The sequence below is a fragment of the Coloeus monedula genome (genome assembly GCF_965178545.1).
Source record: "Coloeus monedula genome assembly, chromosome: 1".
NCBI classification, from domain to species: domain Eukaryota; kingdom Metazoa; phylum Chordata; class Aves; order Passeriformes; family Corvidae; genus Coloeus; species Coloeus monedula.
In genome coordinates this window covers 160,693,811-160,712,310 of record NC_138781.1, presented here as the reverse complement: position 1 = coordinate 160,712,310, position 18,500 = coordinate 160,693,811, and the positions used below count along the sequence as shown (strand labels likewise).

Genomic DNA, 18,500 nt, shown 5'->3' with positions numbered 1-18,500 from the left:
AGCTGAGCAGGAGCTGCAGCACAAGGGGGCTGGGAGTGCCTGGGATATGTCTGCTGCAGAAGGAACCACAGCCAGGGTCTGGTCAGGAGCCCCACCAGGAGCAGCAGTGAATTCCCTGGGTGAGGGGAAGAGGCATCAGGCAGGTGCTGGGTGCTGGTGCCTCATGGCAGTTTCTCATGGTCGGAGTGCCAGCAGGGCTCAGTCCCGTCGGAGACACTCTGGGGACATGCTCATGGCAGACCCTGCTGCCACAATGCCATCAGCAGGGCCCCACCAACCCACACACTCACAGTGTGGCCACCTGCCCCAGCACTGGCATCAGTGCCACCCACCAGCTGGATGAGCAACCAGCAGCGCCTTGCTTCCTCCTGGCCAGGGCCAGGTCAGTGTCCAGAGAAGGGAGCAGGATGGCACAGCTGGGGCCACCAAAGCTCATGGGGTCGTGGCAGTTCCAGTGCAGTCACACGTGGTCCCACAGCCCTCCTGCCTCATGCCGGTGGTCCCTGGCCCTGTGTGCCCCACAATGAGCCCTCATCCCAGGGCAGGACTGCGGTGTTACAATGTCAGCCTTGCTGCCAGAGGTTGGGCACGGGGAACCGGGGAGGTGGAGGATGCTACCGCAGGTGGGCAGACGATGACAGCATCTGCACTGGGAAACGCTCTTCCAGCTCAAACTCAGCCTGGGCTGGTGGGGTTGGGGCTGGGGATGGAGCTCCGACGATCGCTGACAGCCGGTCCCAGACATGGTGCCAGCGCGGCTGCACCGGCTGCTCCAGCCGGGACGTGCCAAGAGACACGAGACCACGAGGAGCAGCGAACCCCAAATAGGTGCTAGGACGCGCTGAGTGAGGCTCACGCCTGTGAGGGTCCCGCAGCCGCCGCCTGCCCCGGCACATGGCGGGGGTCGGTCCAGAGCAACCCCCAGCGCCGGCCCAGGCAGCAGACACCGCGGGCTGCCCCTACGCCCGGGAACGCGACAGCCGGAGCAAACAGCTCTGGAGCAGCCGGACAGCAGCTCCGCTGTGCCGCTGAGGAAGGGAGGTCCCCGCACCGCGCTGCCCACACGGCACCACCGCCATCCGCAGTGCATCGGCCTGGCCCTGAGGTCTGGGGGCTGCCCGGTACCCGGCAGGACGTGGCGGCTGCAGCCCTGGGGCAGCACCACCCCCGCTCGCAGCCCCGGACCCCGCGCCGTGGACGGGGGGATTCACCCGCCCAGCAAACACCGGCCTCGGCACAGACCGACGGGGCACAGAGGCGGCAGCGCTTTACGCGAGGCACAGCCGTCCTTGGCCGGGGCACCCGGGCTCCGAGCCTCAGCGGCACGGCCGGGGGGGGGTCTCGGGGTCCCTGCCCATGGGGAGGTTCAGCTCCCCAGCGAGGGGGAGGCGTGGGAGAGGCCGGTCCGTCTTTGTGGAGAAGCTGTACAGAGCGTTCCCGGAGCGGCGGGGGCCGAGCCAGCAGCGCCTGGGGCGGTGGGCACAGGGAGCTGGCAGCTGCTCTGTGCCAGCAGGGCCGAGCCGGCGGCCGCGGCCACGCTTGGGAGAGCGGCCACGGGTCCCACGCGACGAACCACAGCCAGGACGGGGCGGTGCTGCCACTCACGCCCTGAAGGGCGGTCGGCAAATGCTGGGGTGCGCCGGGCGGGGAGCGAGGGACCCCTCCAGGGTGCTCGGGACCTCTCCAGGGTGCTCGGCACCACGGCCGGGGAGGCACTCGGTGCCTCACGTGCCACCGCAATGCTGAGGGGTGGTTTAACTCGGGGGGGCAGGGAGGGTTAGCTCCAAGCAGCAGGGGATGATGACATGCTGGGCATTAAAATGCAGGGGAATATCCTGGAGTTCTCCATCATGGCGAGTTTGGCTCCATCACTCGCAGCACACAGTGCTGAGGGGGCTTTGGGAGGGACAGGGGGGTATCAGTGGGGGGGAGACGGTGACACGGAGCAACACGAGATGATGGAGAATGTCCGTGGACAAGGGACACTGCGCTGCATGGGGGAAGAGGCTGGCTCACCCCAGGAGCAGCAGCCTGGGTCTCAGGGCTTCCCCCCTCCGCACGCTCCTGCGCCCCTTTGCCAGCCACTGCGGGAGGGATCCCACTACCTCAGGCACACCAGGGATGGTCCCCATGCCAGGGGCACAGGGTTGAAGGGGTGCAGGGAATAGGGTCCCCCCTGGCACATGGATGTGAGTCCCATGGCTGGGACTGGGAGCAGGGGGGTCTCGCACCAGGAAACAAAGTTGGACCCCATCAGTGTTGGGGGGGGGATGAAGGGCTTCTAGCCCATGACATGAGACTGGGCCATGGGTCAGAGGGCTTTTGGTGGTCTCATGAGCTTTGGGAGAGGTTACTGGCCCTGGGGGAGGAGTCAGGAAGTCGGGGGGTAAGCAAGGAATATGTGGGGGAGCAGGGAACATCTGGCGGATACAAGGAAATATCTGGGGGCCAGTGAGGTGGGGCAGGGTCCCAAGAAGCTCATGTCACCTGGGGGAGTGTCTTGCTGTCCTGGGACCTCTCCTGAGCCTCCCAGTGGTTGCAGCAGCCTGCGACCCCCCTGAGTCCCCCTGGCCCGGCTGCGCCTAACGGCCACGTCCCACTGCTGGTGGGGACAGACGGATGCTGCGGTTAATTGCTGATGGACAATGCAATTAACGTCCTACCCAGCCACCGCCATCTGTCCCGGCCAGCCCGGCCTCCCCACCCGGGGCTGCTGACATGCTTGGCTGATCCCGGCACAGTTGAGACCCCACCAGTCCCTGGACATTGCAGGGGTCCTGCAAGGTCCTGACAGCTCTGGCACTCCTGGCACAGTGCCTGGGGCTCCCGGCACTGCTGCGGGATGACCCTTCTGCTCAGAGAGCCCCAGCCTGGGCAGCACAGTGGCACCTGTCTCACTGGGCTGGACAGACCCCTTGAGCCACCTGTGCCAGTGGCTGCACTGACGTCTCCAGGTCTGCCAGGGCTTTCCCTTCTGCATGCTGCTGCCCTACCAGCAGTTGCCAGGCCATCACATCCTGAACCCCCCCGAGCCCCTCAGCCTCGCAGCTGACCACTGCCATCCACCCACAACAGCCCCTCACTGCCCAGAAAGGGAGTGCCGACAGCACAGCCCACACCAGCAGAGGCTACAGCACCAGCAGGCACAGCCCCGGACCAGCAGTGGCAGGTAGTGGCAACATGGGAACAGCACAATGGAGGACAGTGTCCCTGCCCAGTCCAGAGCCCCACTGATGGAGGGACAGGTCTCTCCTCATGTGAGGGATGCTCAGAAGCCCCCACAACAGCAGCACCCACTCCCCAGAACCAGGGGTCCACTGGCCCAGTGCTACACCCACACTGACCTCCTGGCAGTGTCGGCTGTGCCACCAGCACGGGGCAGCTCCGGGGACACCCCCGTGGCCCTGCTCTGTGCCTGGCAGCACCACGGGTACACCCAGGCCCAGCACCTGCACCAGGAGTTGGTCAGACCCTTGGCACCCCGACATGCTTCATCACGACCTGCAGCAGCACACGCAGCCCACAGGAGGCAATGGGAGCCCACGGCCACGGTGGCAAGGCCAAGGGGCGAACAGACCACGCAGAGCTGCCAGCTGGTTTCAGAGGATTCTCCTTTACTGCCCTTGTAGGGGAGCCCTGGGTCCACACTGCTCCTTTTACAGATACTTCGCAGTATGTACAAGTTTAGTGTTTTGCCCCAAAAAAGAGATGTGATTGGGTAACTGATGGACCCCCACTGTCCCGATGAGCGATGGTCAGGGTGTGGAGGGCCCCGGGAGTGGGGGCTGCCCTGGAGCCGCGCGCAGTGGCACCTCATGCAAAGCCAAACGGGGTAATGAGAGCAATAATGACACCAGAGGCAGAGGGTAACATGACTGGATTTACAGGTGGCAGATGAGAGCAGGTGGGAAGGAGGAGATGTTTTGAAGATCCGCAGTGAGCCCGACACCACACCAGGAGGCCATACCCGGGGAGGAGGGAGTGTGTGGGGCAGGTGGGGGCCAGGTGACCCTGTGGATGCTTCTTGAGCCATTGGCTGCTTGGGCACTGTGGCCCCAGTCTCTGGCCGGGGACTCTGGCAAGTGCAAAGGGTGAGGGAGGACGTCCCTGTGTCCTCAGGTGCGGTCCCACCAGCCTCAGGGCGGGGGACGGGCTCCATGGCGGCGATGAGGGGAGGTGGTATGGACATCCAGCCACACTACAACAAAGCGAACAGAAAAGATGGGATGAGACAGGAAGAACAATCCATGAGATGAAGCCACCAAGCCCGGCCGTCAGTGCCGCGCAGTGCTGTGGGACCGGGACGGAGCGGGGAGGTCAGCGTTACCTGGGCTGGTGAGCACGGCCGAGCAGCTGCCGCCTCCGGGGCTCCCCTCGAGCCCATCCACGACCTGCTGATGTCAGAGACCCAGCTCAGGAGCTCGCCCAGCGGCACTGGGAGGTCTTTGTTGGGACTGGAAAAAGATGTCTGCCAGAGAGAGAGCGCATTAGCTCCGGCACAGGGGGGAAGCCAGGGGGATGGAATTACCGCAAAGAAGGAAAAGGAGGCCGGTTTTAAAGAAATCCGCCTATTTCTAACAAGAGCGTGTGCCAGGCTGCTACAGCATCCCATGGCCCACCCTGTGCTGCAGGGGTCCTGTGGCCCCCATACCCTTTGTTAGGGTCAGGAAAACCCCCACGGCCGGGGGTTTCTGGGTGCAGGAGCTGTGCAGACCCAGGCTGGGGCACGGGCTCTGGCAGACACCTGCCAATGGGTCATGGAGCCACATGAGTGTGAGGAAATCAACCTCAAGCAGAAGCACTTCCCAGATACACGGAGAGACAGACACACAGACCGGCCGACCGCGGCAGGTGCGTCCCAGAGGACAGGTGAGCGGGTGGGCTGGCGGAGGCAGGCACGCAGCGAAGCCCCTTGACGGGCGAAGCAGTGAGAGGAGGCAGGTCCCCCCGCATGGCGCAGAAGCACCGGGCAGCGCCAGCGCAGCACTTACGGTCGGGGCACCGGCTCCACGGCGTGGTGGTGGGGACGTGCCGGGAGGCCAAGGCAGGGAGATGGGGCAGCTCGGGGGCTGGGGTGCAGAGCCCCCTTCTCGCTGCACTGAGAGCGCGTGGAAGGGGTCCAGGCAGCAGCTTCAGGGCTGGCGTGGTGTGTCTGGCCGTCCAGTGCCGAGGAGCCCGCGATGTCCTCCTCTGGCACATTGGCTGCAGTGGGGTGCACCACAGGGCCAAGGTCATCTCCTCCTTTGGGGTGCAGGGGCTGAAGCCGGCAGGTTAATTACAAAAGAGTGCTAAGTGGTTAGATCCAAACAGGGAACTGTTTTCCTGGTATCCGGCTCGGCCACGCCGTGTGCGAGCAGCGGCGGGACTGGCGCAGCCAGGAGCAGGATCGATGTCCAGCTCTTGGGGCACAGGGAGGGGAGGGTAGTGTGTGTTCTTTCTTTTCTCTTAATATACAAACACTGTCAGCACATTCGCATATATTAATTTATTAGTCTTGTCTTTTTGGTTAAACTTGAGGCACTGCTTTGGGAGAAGAGTGGAGGTTCAAAATTAAAAAAAAAATACTAGTGATTAGCCAGCAGCGTTGCCACATGCGCAGCAGGTGAGGCGGCACCTCGGGGGGCTGGCAGGTCTCAGGCCACGTGGAACAGGGGCCCACGCACCTCGGGGCACTCCCTGCTTGCCTCCCACCCGCAGCTTCTGGATGCGGCCAGGGCGAGGGCAAGGGCAGCCACCTCCATGGTGCCCTGGGTACCCTCCGCATATCTGCGCCCGAAACTCGAGGAGGAGTAGGAGGAGGAAGAGAAGGTCATGGAGAAGCCGGAGCCAGTGGCGTCGAAACTGCCGCGCCGGGAGCCTGAGCGGGAGCCGGTGCGAGAGCCCGAGCGTGATCCAGAGGTGGAGCCGGCGCTGCTGACGTTGTAGGGGCTGTAGTAGCCCTTGCTGGATTGGGAGGAGGCCTCCAGCAGCCGCAGACCGGTCCCGTCCTCGATCATGCTCCGGTCCATGGCGTCCTTGTAGGAGATCTTGAGCTTGGTCTTGGGGCAGGTGAGGTACTTGGAATAGGTGTTGACATCCCGCAGCTTCTGGGCAGTCCGCGCATCAATGGTGCCCTTCTGCAGTGCCTCATCCAGGGAGACACGGCCTGGGGCGTCGGGCTCGATCAGACCTCCCGTCAAGTACTGCACCTCCAGGAACCGCTGCCCAGCCTCATAGTACAGCCAGCCCTTCTTCAGTGCCTGCGCCGCCGACATCTTCGTCTTGGTCCGCGGGTCCTCAAAGCCATAGAAGGCCTTCTGCGCCAGGTTGATGCGGTCCACCATGATCTTGTCAACCAGGCCCTTGGTGACCGCATCAGCGACGGTGCACTTGTCACCAGTGTTGGGGTCAATGATGCCCCCGGTGCAGGCCTGGGCTTCCAGCAGACGCTGCCCTGTGATGTTGTCCACCAGGTTGCGGCGCATTGCCTCCGTGATGGACACCTTCTCCAGAGTGTCTGTGTCCAGGATGCCCGCCACTGGCCCAGTCTCCTCAGTCGGGTCAGTCCACATGGAGATCTGGGTCCGTGTCAGGGCTGGGCTGACGGTGTAGGAGGAGGAGGATCCTACAGAGGACGACCGCGACCGGAAGCCGCCCATGTTGCCAGAGAGCATGTCAGCAAATTCGGTGATGGAGAGGGTGCCCGAGCGGTACTGGTCCAGGGCTGACTGGTCAATCAGACCCTTGCCAATGGCGTCATCGATGTCATACTGGCGCCCTGAGCGCCTGTCGATGATCATTGACTTCACTACGCCATCGGAGGACGAGGTGGTGATCTCCTCCCACTCGCACTCCTGCTCTGACAGCTCCAGGTAAGTCTGGTGGTCAATGAGGCCCTTGCGATAGGCTTCGTACACGGACATCTCCTTGCCCGTCTCTGGGTCAACAATCACCACCCGGCGCTTGCGGACGGAGGACTTGGAGGAGGTCTTCCTCTCCCGCTTTTTCTCCTTCAGAGGCAGGAGGCAGAGGCCAGTCTCTGGGTCCGTGATGCACCGCTCCATGAGCTGCAGGTAGGTGAGGTTCTCTTCCGTGTTGGGGTCAAAGAAGCCCTTGGTGTCGTCACTGGGGTCCAGCAGGATCTCATTCATCTCCTCGTCAAAGAGCCCTCTCTTGTAGGCCACCTCCACAGGCAGGCGGTGGCTCTCCTCAGGATCAATGATGCCTCCTGTGGCAATCTGCGCCTCCAGCAAGCGGATCCCATGGTCCTTCAGGATCAGACCCTTCTTCATGGCCTGGAAGAGGGAGATGAGCTTTCCAGTGTAGGGGTCCCGGTAGCCGGTGACAGCCCTCTCAGCAGAGAGCAGCTTGTCCTTGAACTCGGGGCCCACAATGCCCATGCGCACAGCTTCCTCCACCGTCAGTTTGAGGCCCTTGATGGGGTCGATGACGTAGCCCGTGGCCGCCTGCGCCTCCAGGAGCTCGAAGGCAGTGCCAGGCCGGATGATCCCCTTCTTCATGGCCTGATAGACAGACAGACGCTCCTTTGTGGAGTCCACAAAGACACCAGCAATGCAGCTGGTGCCCTCCAGGAACTTCTTCAGGTTCTTAGAGACCTCCTCGACAGAGGTGAGACCCTCCTGGAGGCGCTGGGCTGTGGCTTCGTCCATTACCTGCGAACGGACCAGTTCCTCCACAGTGATCTGCTTCCGCAGCCCCCGGAAGGTGAGCTTCCGTGTGTCGCAGAGTGGGAGCAGGAGGAGCCGGGAGTTCTCATCCTTCCGGCACCGTTTTAGCAGCTGCGTGTAGCTGAGCTTCTCATCTGTGGAGGGGTCCACGTAGCTGCGCACCTCGCTGGGCTCCGACAGCATGTCATACGTCTCCTTGTTGATGAAGCCCCGCTGGTAGGCCACCTCCAGGGGCAGGTGGAAGCCCAAGTGCGGGTCAATGATGCCACCGGTGGCGATTTGGGCATCCAGGAGCTTGAGGGCCTCTTCGCTGGGAATGAGATCCTTCTTCATGGCCTGGAAGAGGGAAATCTTCTGTTCACTGTATGGGTCTCTGTAGCCAGTCACAGCCCTCTCTGCAGACAGGAGCCGGTCGTGGATCTCTGGCCCCACCACGCCCTTCCTGACTGCCTCATCAACGGTCAGCATTTCATTCTTTGTGGGGTCAATCATGAAGCCGGTGGCTGCCTGGGCCTCCAGGAGGGAGCGGGCCACTTCGGAGTTGATCAGCCCCTTCTTCAGCGCCTGGTAGACACTGAGTGTCTGCTTGGAGGAGGGGATGTAGATGCCAGCCACGCAGCCCGACCCATAAAGGTACTTCCAGACAGTCTCCACGTCCAGGAGCTCCCGGAAGGTTTTGGAACCCTGCTTCAGCAGGTTGTAGATGTCCTGTGAGATAATCCTGGCCTCATAGAGGTCCTCGGCTGTGATGCGGCGCCGGACGTAGTCAAAGGATGTGAGATTCTGCTGCCGGATGATCTCAGTCTTCTCAATGATCTCGATGATAATGATGATCATGCGCTCCTTGGACACGCGGCCTGACTGGAACTCCTCCATGAGATGTTTACGCTGCTCCTCGGGCAGCAGGTCCGAGTGCATGATCTCCCACAGTGACATGGAGGAGCCTGCCCGGCTGCCCACAGGGATGTCCACCTGCGTCTCCTCAAACACCTTCCGTGTCTCTGCTTCTGTGTACATGTGGGTGGTTTCCACCACTTTCGGCTTCTCAGGCTCCCGCAGAGGCAGCAGGTACAGGCCCGTCTCGGGATCCTCGATGCACCTCTCCTTCAGCTGCACATAGGTGAGGTTCTCCTGAGTGTTGGGGTCGAAGAAGCCCTTGGTGTCATCAGTGGGGTCAGACAGGATCTGATTCATCTCCTCGTCAAAGTAGCCACGCTTGTAGGCCACCTCCACGGGCAGGCGGTGGCTGTGCACGGGGTCGATGATGCCACCGGTGGCAATCTGGGCCTCGAGCAGGCGGATGCCGTGCTCCTTGACAATCAGCCCTTTCTTCATGGCCTGGAACAGGGAGATGGTATCGCCCGAGTAGGGATCCTTGTACCCTGTGACAGCCTTCTCGGCCGAAAGCAGCTTCTCGTGCAGCTCAGGCCCGACAATGCCAGCCTTCACTGCCTCGTTGACGTACAGTTTACGGTTCTTCACAGGGTCGATCAAGAACCCAGTGGCTGCCTGGGCCTCCAGGAGGACCACAGCAGTGCTGGGCCTCAGCAGGTTCCTCTTCATGGCCTCGTAGATGTTCAGCTTCTCCTTGGTGGCCTCTACATAAACACCAGCAATGCAGTCACTGCCATGCAGGAATCTCCTCACCGCATCTGTCTCAGAGAGGTCCTTCACCGATTTCTTGCCTTCCTTCAGCTGCTCGTACTGGGTTTTGCTGATGATGCAGGACTCTAGCAGCTCGCTGGCTGGTACCGGTGCCCGCAGACCACTGAATGTCAGTTTCTCCTGCTTTTTGGTCTCTGCCTCCTCGATGATGGTGATCACGATCTTGATGATCTTCTCGATTGTCACTTTGCCAGTCTTGTACTGTCGGAGCAGCTCCCGCCTGTGCTCCTCCGTGAAGTATTCAGAGTGGATCAGTTCCCAGATGGTCATCGTCTGGCCCTTCATGCTGCCCACTGGGACCTCTATGGTTGCTTTGTCGAAGCACTCCTTGGCTTGGCTGTCGGTGTAGACCTCCTCCTGCTGTGACTGGATTGCCTTGTCAGACAGGGGCAGCAGGCACAGGCCAGTCTGCTTGTCACGGTGGCAACTCTTCTGCAGCTGGGCATAGGTGAGGTGCTCCTGGGTGTTGGGACAGTAGAAAGCCTTGGCATCATCTCGGAGCTCAGCCAGCGCCTTGTTTATCTCCCGGTCGAAGTAGCCGCGCTTGTAGGCGACCTCAAGTGGGAGCCGGTGACTGTTGACAGGGTCAATGATGCCACCAGTGGCAAGCTGGACATCCAGCAGCCGGAGCCCAGTGTCGCTGGGGATGAGGCCCTTCTGGAGTGCTTGGTAGAGGGAAACCGTCTGACCTGTGTAGGGATCCTTGTAGCCGGTCACTGCCTTCTCTGCCGACAGCAGCTTCTCATGGAACTCTGGCCCCACCACCTCAGCCTTCACTGCCTCATCCACTGAGAAAAGTTTGTTACCCACAGGGTCGATGATGTAGCCAGTGGCAGCTTGCGCCTCCAGCAGAGACAGGGCAACCTCTGGCTTCAGCAGGTTTCTCTTCAGGGCCTCGTAGAAGGTGAACTTCTGGCCAGTCGACTCCACCAGGACGCCAGCGATGGCATCCGTGCCCTTCAGGTACTGCCGTACGGACTCCATCTCTGCCACATCCTTTACAGTCTTCTTGCCCTGGTGCAGCTGGTTGTAGAGGTCCTTGTTGATGATCTTGCTCTCCAGCAGCTCAGCGGCGGGCACAGGGCCCCGCAGGCCCTCAAAGCACATCTGGCTCTTTTTCTCACTTTCCTCCACAACCGTGATGACGATCTTGATGATCTTCTCCACCGTAATCTTGCCAGTCCTGTACTGCTGGATCAGGTCCCGCCTTTGGTCCTCAGTGAAGTATTCAGAGTTGATGAGCTCCCAGATGGTCATTGTCTTCCCTTGGAACTTGCCAAACGGTGCCGTCACTGTGGCCTTCTTGAAGACATCCTTGGCTTCCTTGTCAGTGTAGACCAGCTCTCTAGCTTTGGCTGCTTGGTCAGTGAGGGGCAGGAGGCACAGTCCTGTGTCTGGGTCAGTCACACACCGCTCCATGAGCTGCAGGTAGGTGAGGTTCTCCTGAGTGTTGGGGTCGAAGAAGCCCTTGGTGTCATCAGTGGGATCAGACAGGATCTGATTCATCTCCTCATCAAAGTAGCCACGCTTGTAGGCAGCTTCCACAGGCAGACGGTGACTGTTGACAGGATCGATGATGCCGCCGGTGGCGATCTGGGCCTCGAGAAGGCGGATGCCGTGATCCCTGACGATGAGATCCTTCTGCATGGCCTGGAACAGGGAGATTTTGTCACCTGTGTACGGATCCTTGTAGCCGGTGACAGCCCGCTCGGCCGACAGCATCTTGTTGTGCAGCTCTGGCCCGATCACTCCCTCTCGCACCGCCTCGTTCACTGAGAGCCTTGCATTCTGCACAGGGTCGATGATGAAGCCAGAAGCAGCCTGTGCCTCCAGGAGCACCAGTGCTGTGCCTGGGCTGAGCAGCTTCTTCTTCATGGCTTCGTAGATGCTCATCTTCTGATTGGAGGGTTTGATCAGCAGACCGGCAATGCTGCTCTTGCCCTGCAGGTACTTCTTGACATCCTCCCTCTGAGAGAGCTCGCCCACACTCACGACACCCTTCGCCAACTTGTCTAAGCTCTCCCTGCTCAGAATGCCGGCATCAGCCAGCTTCTCTGCTGACACCTTCTGCCGGATGCCGTCAAAGGCGAACTCCGGCTCCCCATTCTGGGCTAAGCCGTCCACTGCATCCCGGCCATTGGGCACAGCCTTGATGTCCAACAGCTGCGTTGTTGTAACCACGGCCTCCCCAGGCAGGTCATCGGTCTGGATCATGATCTCCCGTCTCTGGGCCAGGGCAGCCTTGTACTCCTCCTGCATCTGCTCGAGCCTCTCCCTCAGCTTCTTATTCTCTTCTTCCAGAAGTTTTTCCTGCTGCTGTCGCTGCTTCTCCAGCTGCTGTAGCTCCTCCTGCTTGTGCCGGACATTTTCCTCAGCTTCTTTCTGATGCTTTTTGGCTTCATCTAGCATAGCTTTCAACTGCTGCTTCTCCTGCTCCATCTCCTGCTGCTGCCGCTCCTGCTCTGCCTTCAGGTTCTGGGCTTTGTTCACCTCGTCCTTAAAGAGCTTCTCCAGCTTCGATTTCTCCTCCTCAATTAATTTCTCCTTCTGCAGCAGGGCATCCTTCTCTGTCAGGAAGCTCTGCTGGAGGAGCTGCGTCTCCTGACGGAGCTGAGCCTGCTGGGCCACCTGCATCTGGGGTGGGAGAGAGGACAGTGGTCAGACACCTAGGAGGTCAGTGGGGGACTGGGGGTGGGCTGAGGCAGGGGGACAGGCGGCAGGGGTGGCACGGAAGTCACCCACACACTCCCTCCATCAGGTAAGAGTTAAGGAGCAGAGCCAGGGTTAGGGAGCCACACACAACATGGGGCAAGATGAGCAGGGGGAGGACACAAGGGAACCCCCGGCATTAAGGCTGGGAGCTGGACACAGAGAGGAACACGGCAGGATGTGCCACGGGGTGGAAGAGCTGGCCCAGGCAGTGGGGATCCCCCCCTCCACGGCTCCAGGGGTTTGGGGTCCTGCTCCGACGCTGCCTGAGGGGTTTGCTTCACTGCCCCTAGCTCTATGCACTCCCCTGACCTGCACGGGGGGTCCTGCCCCACCATCCCCAGTGATGGTCCTTGGGGACCTGGCCAGAGATGGTGTGGGCTGGCTGGGGAGAGGGACGGCCTCCCTGTGTACCACCACCACTAAGGGGGACCCGCAGCCCAGTACCTCCTCTGCCTTCTGCTGCAGCAGCGCCGCCTCCTGCTTTAGCTTCTCCTTCTCCTTCTCCAGGTCAGCGATGGCCTTACGCAGCTTTTCCGCATCCTCATCGCTCTGGTGCCGCTGGATCTCCAGGGTGTGCACCATCGTCATCTTCTCCTGTGTGGCCAGCTCAGTCTCGTGCAGCCTCTCACTGATCTCCTCCGCCTGCTTCTTGAACCGCTTGGCTTCCTCCTCAGCCTTGGCCTGGGCCATGCTCATCTCCGCCACTTGCAGCTTGAGGCGCTCAGCCTCAGCCGTGATGTCCAGCTGCCGCCGGCGCTCGGCCTCCAGCGTCTTCTGGAAGCCCTCGGTCTCCTCAGCCAGGCGCTGCTGCATCTGTTCCTTGTCCTCCTGCAGCTTCTTGGCGTGTTCCTGCGCCAGATCTTTCTGCTTCTGCAGGACCTCAGCCTCAGCCCGCAGCCGCGTGGCCTCCTGCACCGCCTGCATCTTCTCCTTCAGCATCTTCTCTGCCAGCGCCCGCTGCTGCGCCAGGTCGTCCTCAGCCAGCTGCCGCATGCGGGCGGCCTCCTGCGCCTCCACACTCAGCCGGGCCACCTCCTCTGCCACCTGCTTCATCTTCTCTGCCTCCTCCGCCAGGAACTTCTGCGTGTTGTCCTTGTCCTTGAGGATCAGTGCCTTGTTCTCCTCCTCAATGCGGCTCTTCAGCTTGGCCAGCTCCTCCATCTGCACCCGGACCTTGAAGAGCTCCTCCTCCACCTGGGCCTTCTGCCGGACGGCGTCTGTCACCTCCTCCTTCAGCCGCTGCAGCTCTTCATCCAGGATGCCCTTCTGGTGGTCTGTCTCATCCAGCTGCAACTTCACCTTGGTCAGCTCCTGCTCCACCTGCGCCTTCTGCCGCAGTGTCTGCTCAGCAAACTTCTTGTGCTTCTCCATCTCAGCGTCGGCCAGCTGCTTCTGCCGCAGGGCTGCCTGCTCTGCCTGTGCCCGTTTTGCCGCCTCCAGCTCGGCCTCCTTCCGCAGCTTCTCTGCGTCGGCCTGTGCCTGTGCCTTGGCCTGCGCCTCCTCCTCTGCCCGCTGCTTCAGCCGCTCAGCCTCCTCCACGCGCTGCCGAGACAAGCTGGCATCCTGCTCGGCCTTGCTACGGGCAAACTCGGCCTCCTCAGCCGCCCGCCGGGCCCGCTCGGCCTCCTCGCGCAGCCGGTCCAGGAGGCTCTGCTCCTGCTGGCGCGTCTGTAGCAGCTCCTGCTCCTTCTGCTGCACGGCAGCCAGGTGTGCCTTCTCCTCCGCTGCGATCCGCTTCTGTGCTGCCTCCCGTGCCAGCTGGATCTGCCTCTCTGACTCCTTCTCCGCCAGCTCCTTCTGCCGTCGCGCCTCCTCCACCATGGCCCGCAGCCGCTCCACCTCCTCCAGGGCCAGCCGCCGCTGCCACCCAGCTTCCTCCTCGGCTGCCAGGATGGCCTGCACCTTTTCTTCAGCCTCGCGCCGCCGGCCCTCCTCCTCCAGCGCCAGCGCCCGCTGCCGCTCAGCCTCCTGCTCCGCCTGCTCCCGGCTGCGCTGCACCTCCTCTGCCTCCCCACGGATGCGGTTCAGCTCCCGCTCCAGCTCGCTCTTGCCAGCCGAGGCCCTCTCGAAGCTGGCCTTGAGGGCACGGATCTCCTCCTCCACCTGTCGCCGCTGCCGCAGTGTATCCTCCACAAGCCCCTTCTGCCGCTCCAGCTCGCTCTCTGAGGAGCGCTTCAGCAGCGCAATCTTCTCCTCGATGTCCTGTTTGTGCTGGGCCGCCTGCTCCTCCAGCAGCTTGCGCTGGTAGGCCTCGTCCTCCGCCAGCCGCCGCAGCCGCTCGTTCTCTGCCTCCTTCTCCTTCAGCGCGATCTCTGCCTCTGCCTTCAGCCGTGAGGCCTCGTTGATGGCCGCCAGCTTCTCCTTCAGGATGCGCTCAGCCTCGGCCCGTTGCCGGCCGGCCTCGTCCTCTGCCAGCTGCCGCTGCCGCTTGGCCTCCTCAGAGAGGGCGCGCAGGCGAGCGGCCTCCTCAGCCAGCTCCCGCAGCTTGTTGGCCTCTGCCTCCAGCCGCTGCTTGGACTTCTCGCTGCTGGAGCGTGACTCCTCCTCTGTCTTGGCCTTGCTCTCCAGCAAGACCTCCATCTCTGCCCGCAGCTTGGCCAGCTCCTCCTCCAGCTCTTTCCTCCTCTGGATGGCCTCATTTACCTCCCCTTTCAACCGCGAGAGCTCTTCCTCCAGGAGCAGGCGCTGCTGCTCTCCATTCTCCATCTCTGCCTTCAGCCGGATCAGCTCGTGCTCCGCCGCCAGCTTCTGCTGGGCTGTGCCCTCTGCCAGCTCCCGCTGCTTTTCCAGCTCTTCCTCCGCCAGCTCCTTCTGCCGCAGGGCTGCCTCCTCTGCCTTGGCGCGCTTGCGGGCCTCGCGCTCTGCATCCTCTTTCTGCTTCTCAGCCTCCTCCTGCGCCAGCGACTTCTTGTGGGCCACCTCTTCGGCCTGCAACCGCAGGCGCAGCGCCTCGTTGGCCTTCTGCCGCCAGTGCTCCAGCTCCTTCTCAGCCTCCTCCCGCGAGCGCTCAGCCTCCAGCTGCTGCTTCTTCAGCCGCTCAGCCTCCTCCTGCAGTTGGGCCACCACATCATGCTCCTGCTGCAGTGACAGCTCCAGCTGCGCCGTCTTCTCGGCGAAAGAGAGCCTCTTGCTCTGCAGCTCAGCCTCGGCACTGCGCTGGGCCACCTCCTGGGCCACTTGGATCTGCCTCTCCTTCTCAGCCTCTGCCTGCCGCATGCGTCGCTCAGCCTCCTCCGCCTGAAGCCGCAGCTGCTCCAGGTCCACCAGTGCCTTCTGCTTCTCCCGTGCCGCTTCGCGCTCAGCCTGCACCTTGCGCTTCAGCTCCTCCTCCGCCTCCCGCTTCTTCTGGCTCTCCTCCTTCACCTGCCGGCGCAGGCGCTCGGCCTCCTCCTGTGCCTGGCGCTTCTGCCGCTCAGCCTCTTCGGCACGTGCCCGCAGCTCCTGCAGCTCCGTCTCTGCACCCTCCCGCTGCTTCTCGGTGCTCTCCAGCTGGAGGCGGATGAGGCGGATCTCCTCCTCCACTTTCTTGCGGTTGTATTCAGCCTCCTCGATCAGCTTCTCCTTGGACTTGATCTGGTGGTCTGAGTTCTGCCGCAGCTGCATCAGCTCCTGCTGGATGTTCTGCTTCTGCTGCTCGGCATCCACGGCCACCACCTCCCGCCGGGTGACCTCCTCCTGCATGCGGAGCTGCAGCTCCCGTGCCTCCGCCTCTGCCTGTGCCTTGGCTTTGGCGTGGGCCTCGGCCAGCTGCCGCTGCTTCTCCAGCTGCGCCTCCACCTCCGCCAGCCGCTTCCTCTCCTCCTCCTTCAGCTTCTCGGCGGCTTTCTGGAGGGGAAAGAGGGTGCAGGGGACAGAGAGGGGAGAGAGAGACAAATCACAAGGGATGCGATCGAGCCGTGGAATCGATGCTGGCCCAGCCACACACTGCCGAGACAGCGGAGGGGTGGCAGATGCGCGTGGAATGGCTTCGGCCCCTGGGCCACCGCACGAGCCGGTGACACCAGCTTCCAGAAGATATATGGCAGGACAGGGGACACACGATAGCACAGGCAGACAGGCAACAGGAGCCAGACAGCAGCGCAGGAAGCCACGTTCCAGAGAGAAGGGACAGAGAGCGAGCGGAGCCCAAGCGATGAAGACGATGCGAGCAGCGTGCACACCATCACCATGGCTCCCCCTGTGAGGGGGCTGGCACAGACAGCCCCTGCCGTGGGGAAAGGAGAGAGATGGCCGGAGCACCAGGAGCAGAACAGAGGGGAGCGGTGTGAGGTCGGTGCCAGCAGAGCCTTCCCTGCCGGGAAAGCCTCAACAGGAGAGAGCAGTTCAGCTGGTTCAAACCCCTCCCAGCCCTCTCCAGGCAACTGGGAGCAGGGTTTGCCAAAGGGCCGACACGGCTGGCGCCTGGCTCGGGGCCGTGCCGCAGCGCGTGCACCACATGCACTGTGAGCAAGGCAGCCGCACGCTCTGCAGGGCCCGGGCACAGGCAGCGCATGCAGGGGAGCCAGACCCCGCACTGGACCCCTGATCCCGGAGCAGCACAGAGGTAGAGGAGGGCGAGGAGGAGAGGGTGAGCCGTGGGGGAGGCGGAGGGTGCCGTGGGGAGAAGGCATGCGCAGAGTGAGTACCTGGTGCATGGCTGCCAGAGTCATCCTGGATTTTTACCCTCCATTTGATCCCCACCAACACAAATATTCCCCAAGAAAAAGCACTGGCAAAGCAGCTCCAAGGGCAGAAACCAAGAGTTAGAGAGGTTACCCCACGCCAGACCCCGCGGGCCAGCGCCCAGCACAGCAGCATGCGCAGGCAGGTCCTGACTGCACTACGTGTATCTGGGAAGTGCCTCCTACCACCAGTCACACCAGAGACCCCGGTGCCCAGAGCCAGCTTGGCTCAGAGACCCACTGTACCCAGAGCCAGCAGCCTTGCTCCCAGGAGCCCAGCAGAGAGCAGGAGCTAGAGGCCGTGGGCCAGTATTAGTGATAGGGCCGGAGTCATGGCTGTGGGCCAATATTAGTGATGGGTCTGGAGCCACAGCCATGGGCCCATGTTAGTAATGGGGCTGGAGCCACAGCCAGGGGCCACCGTTAGTGATGGAGCTTGGGCCGAAGCCACAGCCAGGGGCCACCGTTAGTGATGGGGCTTGGGCCAGAGCCACAGCCAGGGGCCACCGTTAGTGATGGGGCTTGGGCCAGAGCCACAGCCAGGGGCCACCGTTAGTGATGGGGCTTGGGCCAGAGCCACAGCCAGGGGCCAGTGTTAGTGATGGGGCCAGAGTTACGGCCGTGGGCTGGCATTAATGGTGGGGCCAGAGTCATGGCCGTGGGCTGCCGTTAGTGATGGGGCTGGAGTCGTGGCCATGGGCTGGCGTTAGTGATGGGGCTGGAGAGCCCGTGAACCGTGTTCCTTTTGGTTGTACAGCCGGCCATGCTGCCCTGCACCACTCCCTACCTCCTCCTCCTCCAGCCGCCGCAGTGTCTCAGTGATGAACTTGATGTACTGGGTGGTGAGCGTGGTCAGCTCGCTGAACTGTGTCCGCAGGTCCACGTACTGCAGAGACAGTGGGTCAGCAGGAGAGAGGGGAGCGTACCCCCAGCCCACCAGTACCCCAGCAAAGATGGGGCTGCATGGAGGCAAGACCGCACGCCACACCCCCAAGTCCACCCCTCCAGTGAGCAGCCATGCCCCAAGAGCTGTGGGACATCCCAGGCCAGTGGCAGTGACCTGCCCCTCACCTCCTGGATGATGCTGTCAGATGCCGACTGCACTTTTGGCTTCTTGGCCGGTGATGCCATCGGCTCCACCTGTGCCTTGAAGCTCACCAGCTGCAGCTCATAGTCCTGATGAGGAGAGAGTGATCAAAGCTCTGCTATGCCCAGCAAGCTCCCTGGCCACGGCTCTGTGACCCCACCCCTCTGCAGGACATAGTGCTGCCTCCCCAGCACCCCACCAGCCCCGGCCCCCCAGACATTGGGCACACCTTGATGGCGTCGATGTACTGCTTGGCATAGCGCTGGCACTCCTCCACCTTCTCCTTGTGCTGCTCACATTCCTCCAGCAGTTTCTGGGGAGACACGTGGGGGTGAGCCCAGGCACCCCACAGCCACCCAAGAGCACACCCCACCATGGCCAGGGATGGCCAAGAGCACCACTTGCCCTGCCATGGCTGGGAATGGCTGGGAGCACCCCTCACCCTGCTGCAGCCAAAAATGGTCAGGAACACCCCCCATCCCACTGGGGATGGCTGAGAGCACCCACCACGTGCCATGGCCAGGGATGGTCCCCCATCCTGCTGCAGCCACCCCAGAGCAACACTCAACCTGCCATGACTGGAGACGACTGGGCACTCCCCTCACTCTGCCTCAGACAGAGATGGGCAGGGGCAGCCTGCACTCTGCTGGGGATGGCCAGGTGAATCCCTTACCCTGCCACAGCCAGGGATAGCTGAGAGCACCCCTT

General features: G+C 62.4%; 1 protein-coding gene across 7 annotated transcripts in view; it reads right to left on the bottom strand.

The window, feature by feature from the left end:
- Positions 1 to 3,597: 3,597 nt before the first annotated feature.
- PLEC (plectin) overlaps positions 3,598 to 18,500 on the bottom strand; it is a 48,794-nt gene continuing 33,891 nt past the window's right edge. For 6 of the 7 annotated variants that reach the window (XM_082286313.1, XM_082286316.1, XM_082286315.1 and 3 more), the window contains 7 exons: positions 18,022 to 18,105; positions 17,777 to 17,881; positions 17,493 to 17,591; positions 12,489 to 15,869; positions 4,992 to 11,966; positions 4,328 to 4,468; positions 3,598 to 4,198 (listed from right to left, as the gene is read on the bottom strand). In XM_082286313.1, coding sequence (XP_082142439.1) covers positions 5,634 to 11,966; positions 12,489 to 15,869; positions 17,493 to 17,591; positions 17,777 to 17,881; positions 18,022 to 18,105 — 10,002 coding nt within the window. In that variant the 3' untranslated portion in view covers positions 3,598 to 4,198; positions 4,328 to 4,468; positions 4,992 to 5,633. The remainder of the gene's footprint in view (positions 4,199 to 4,327; positions 4,469 to 4,991; positions 11,967 to 12,488; positions 15,870 to 17,492; positions 17,592 to 17,776; positions 17,882 to 18,021; positions 18,106 to 18,500) is intronic. The other variant, XM_082286317.1, reaches the window with a different exon arrangement.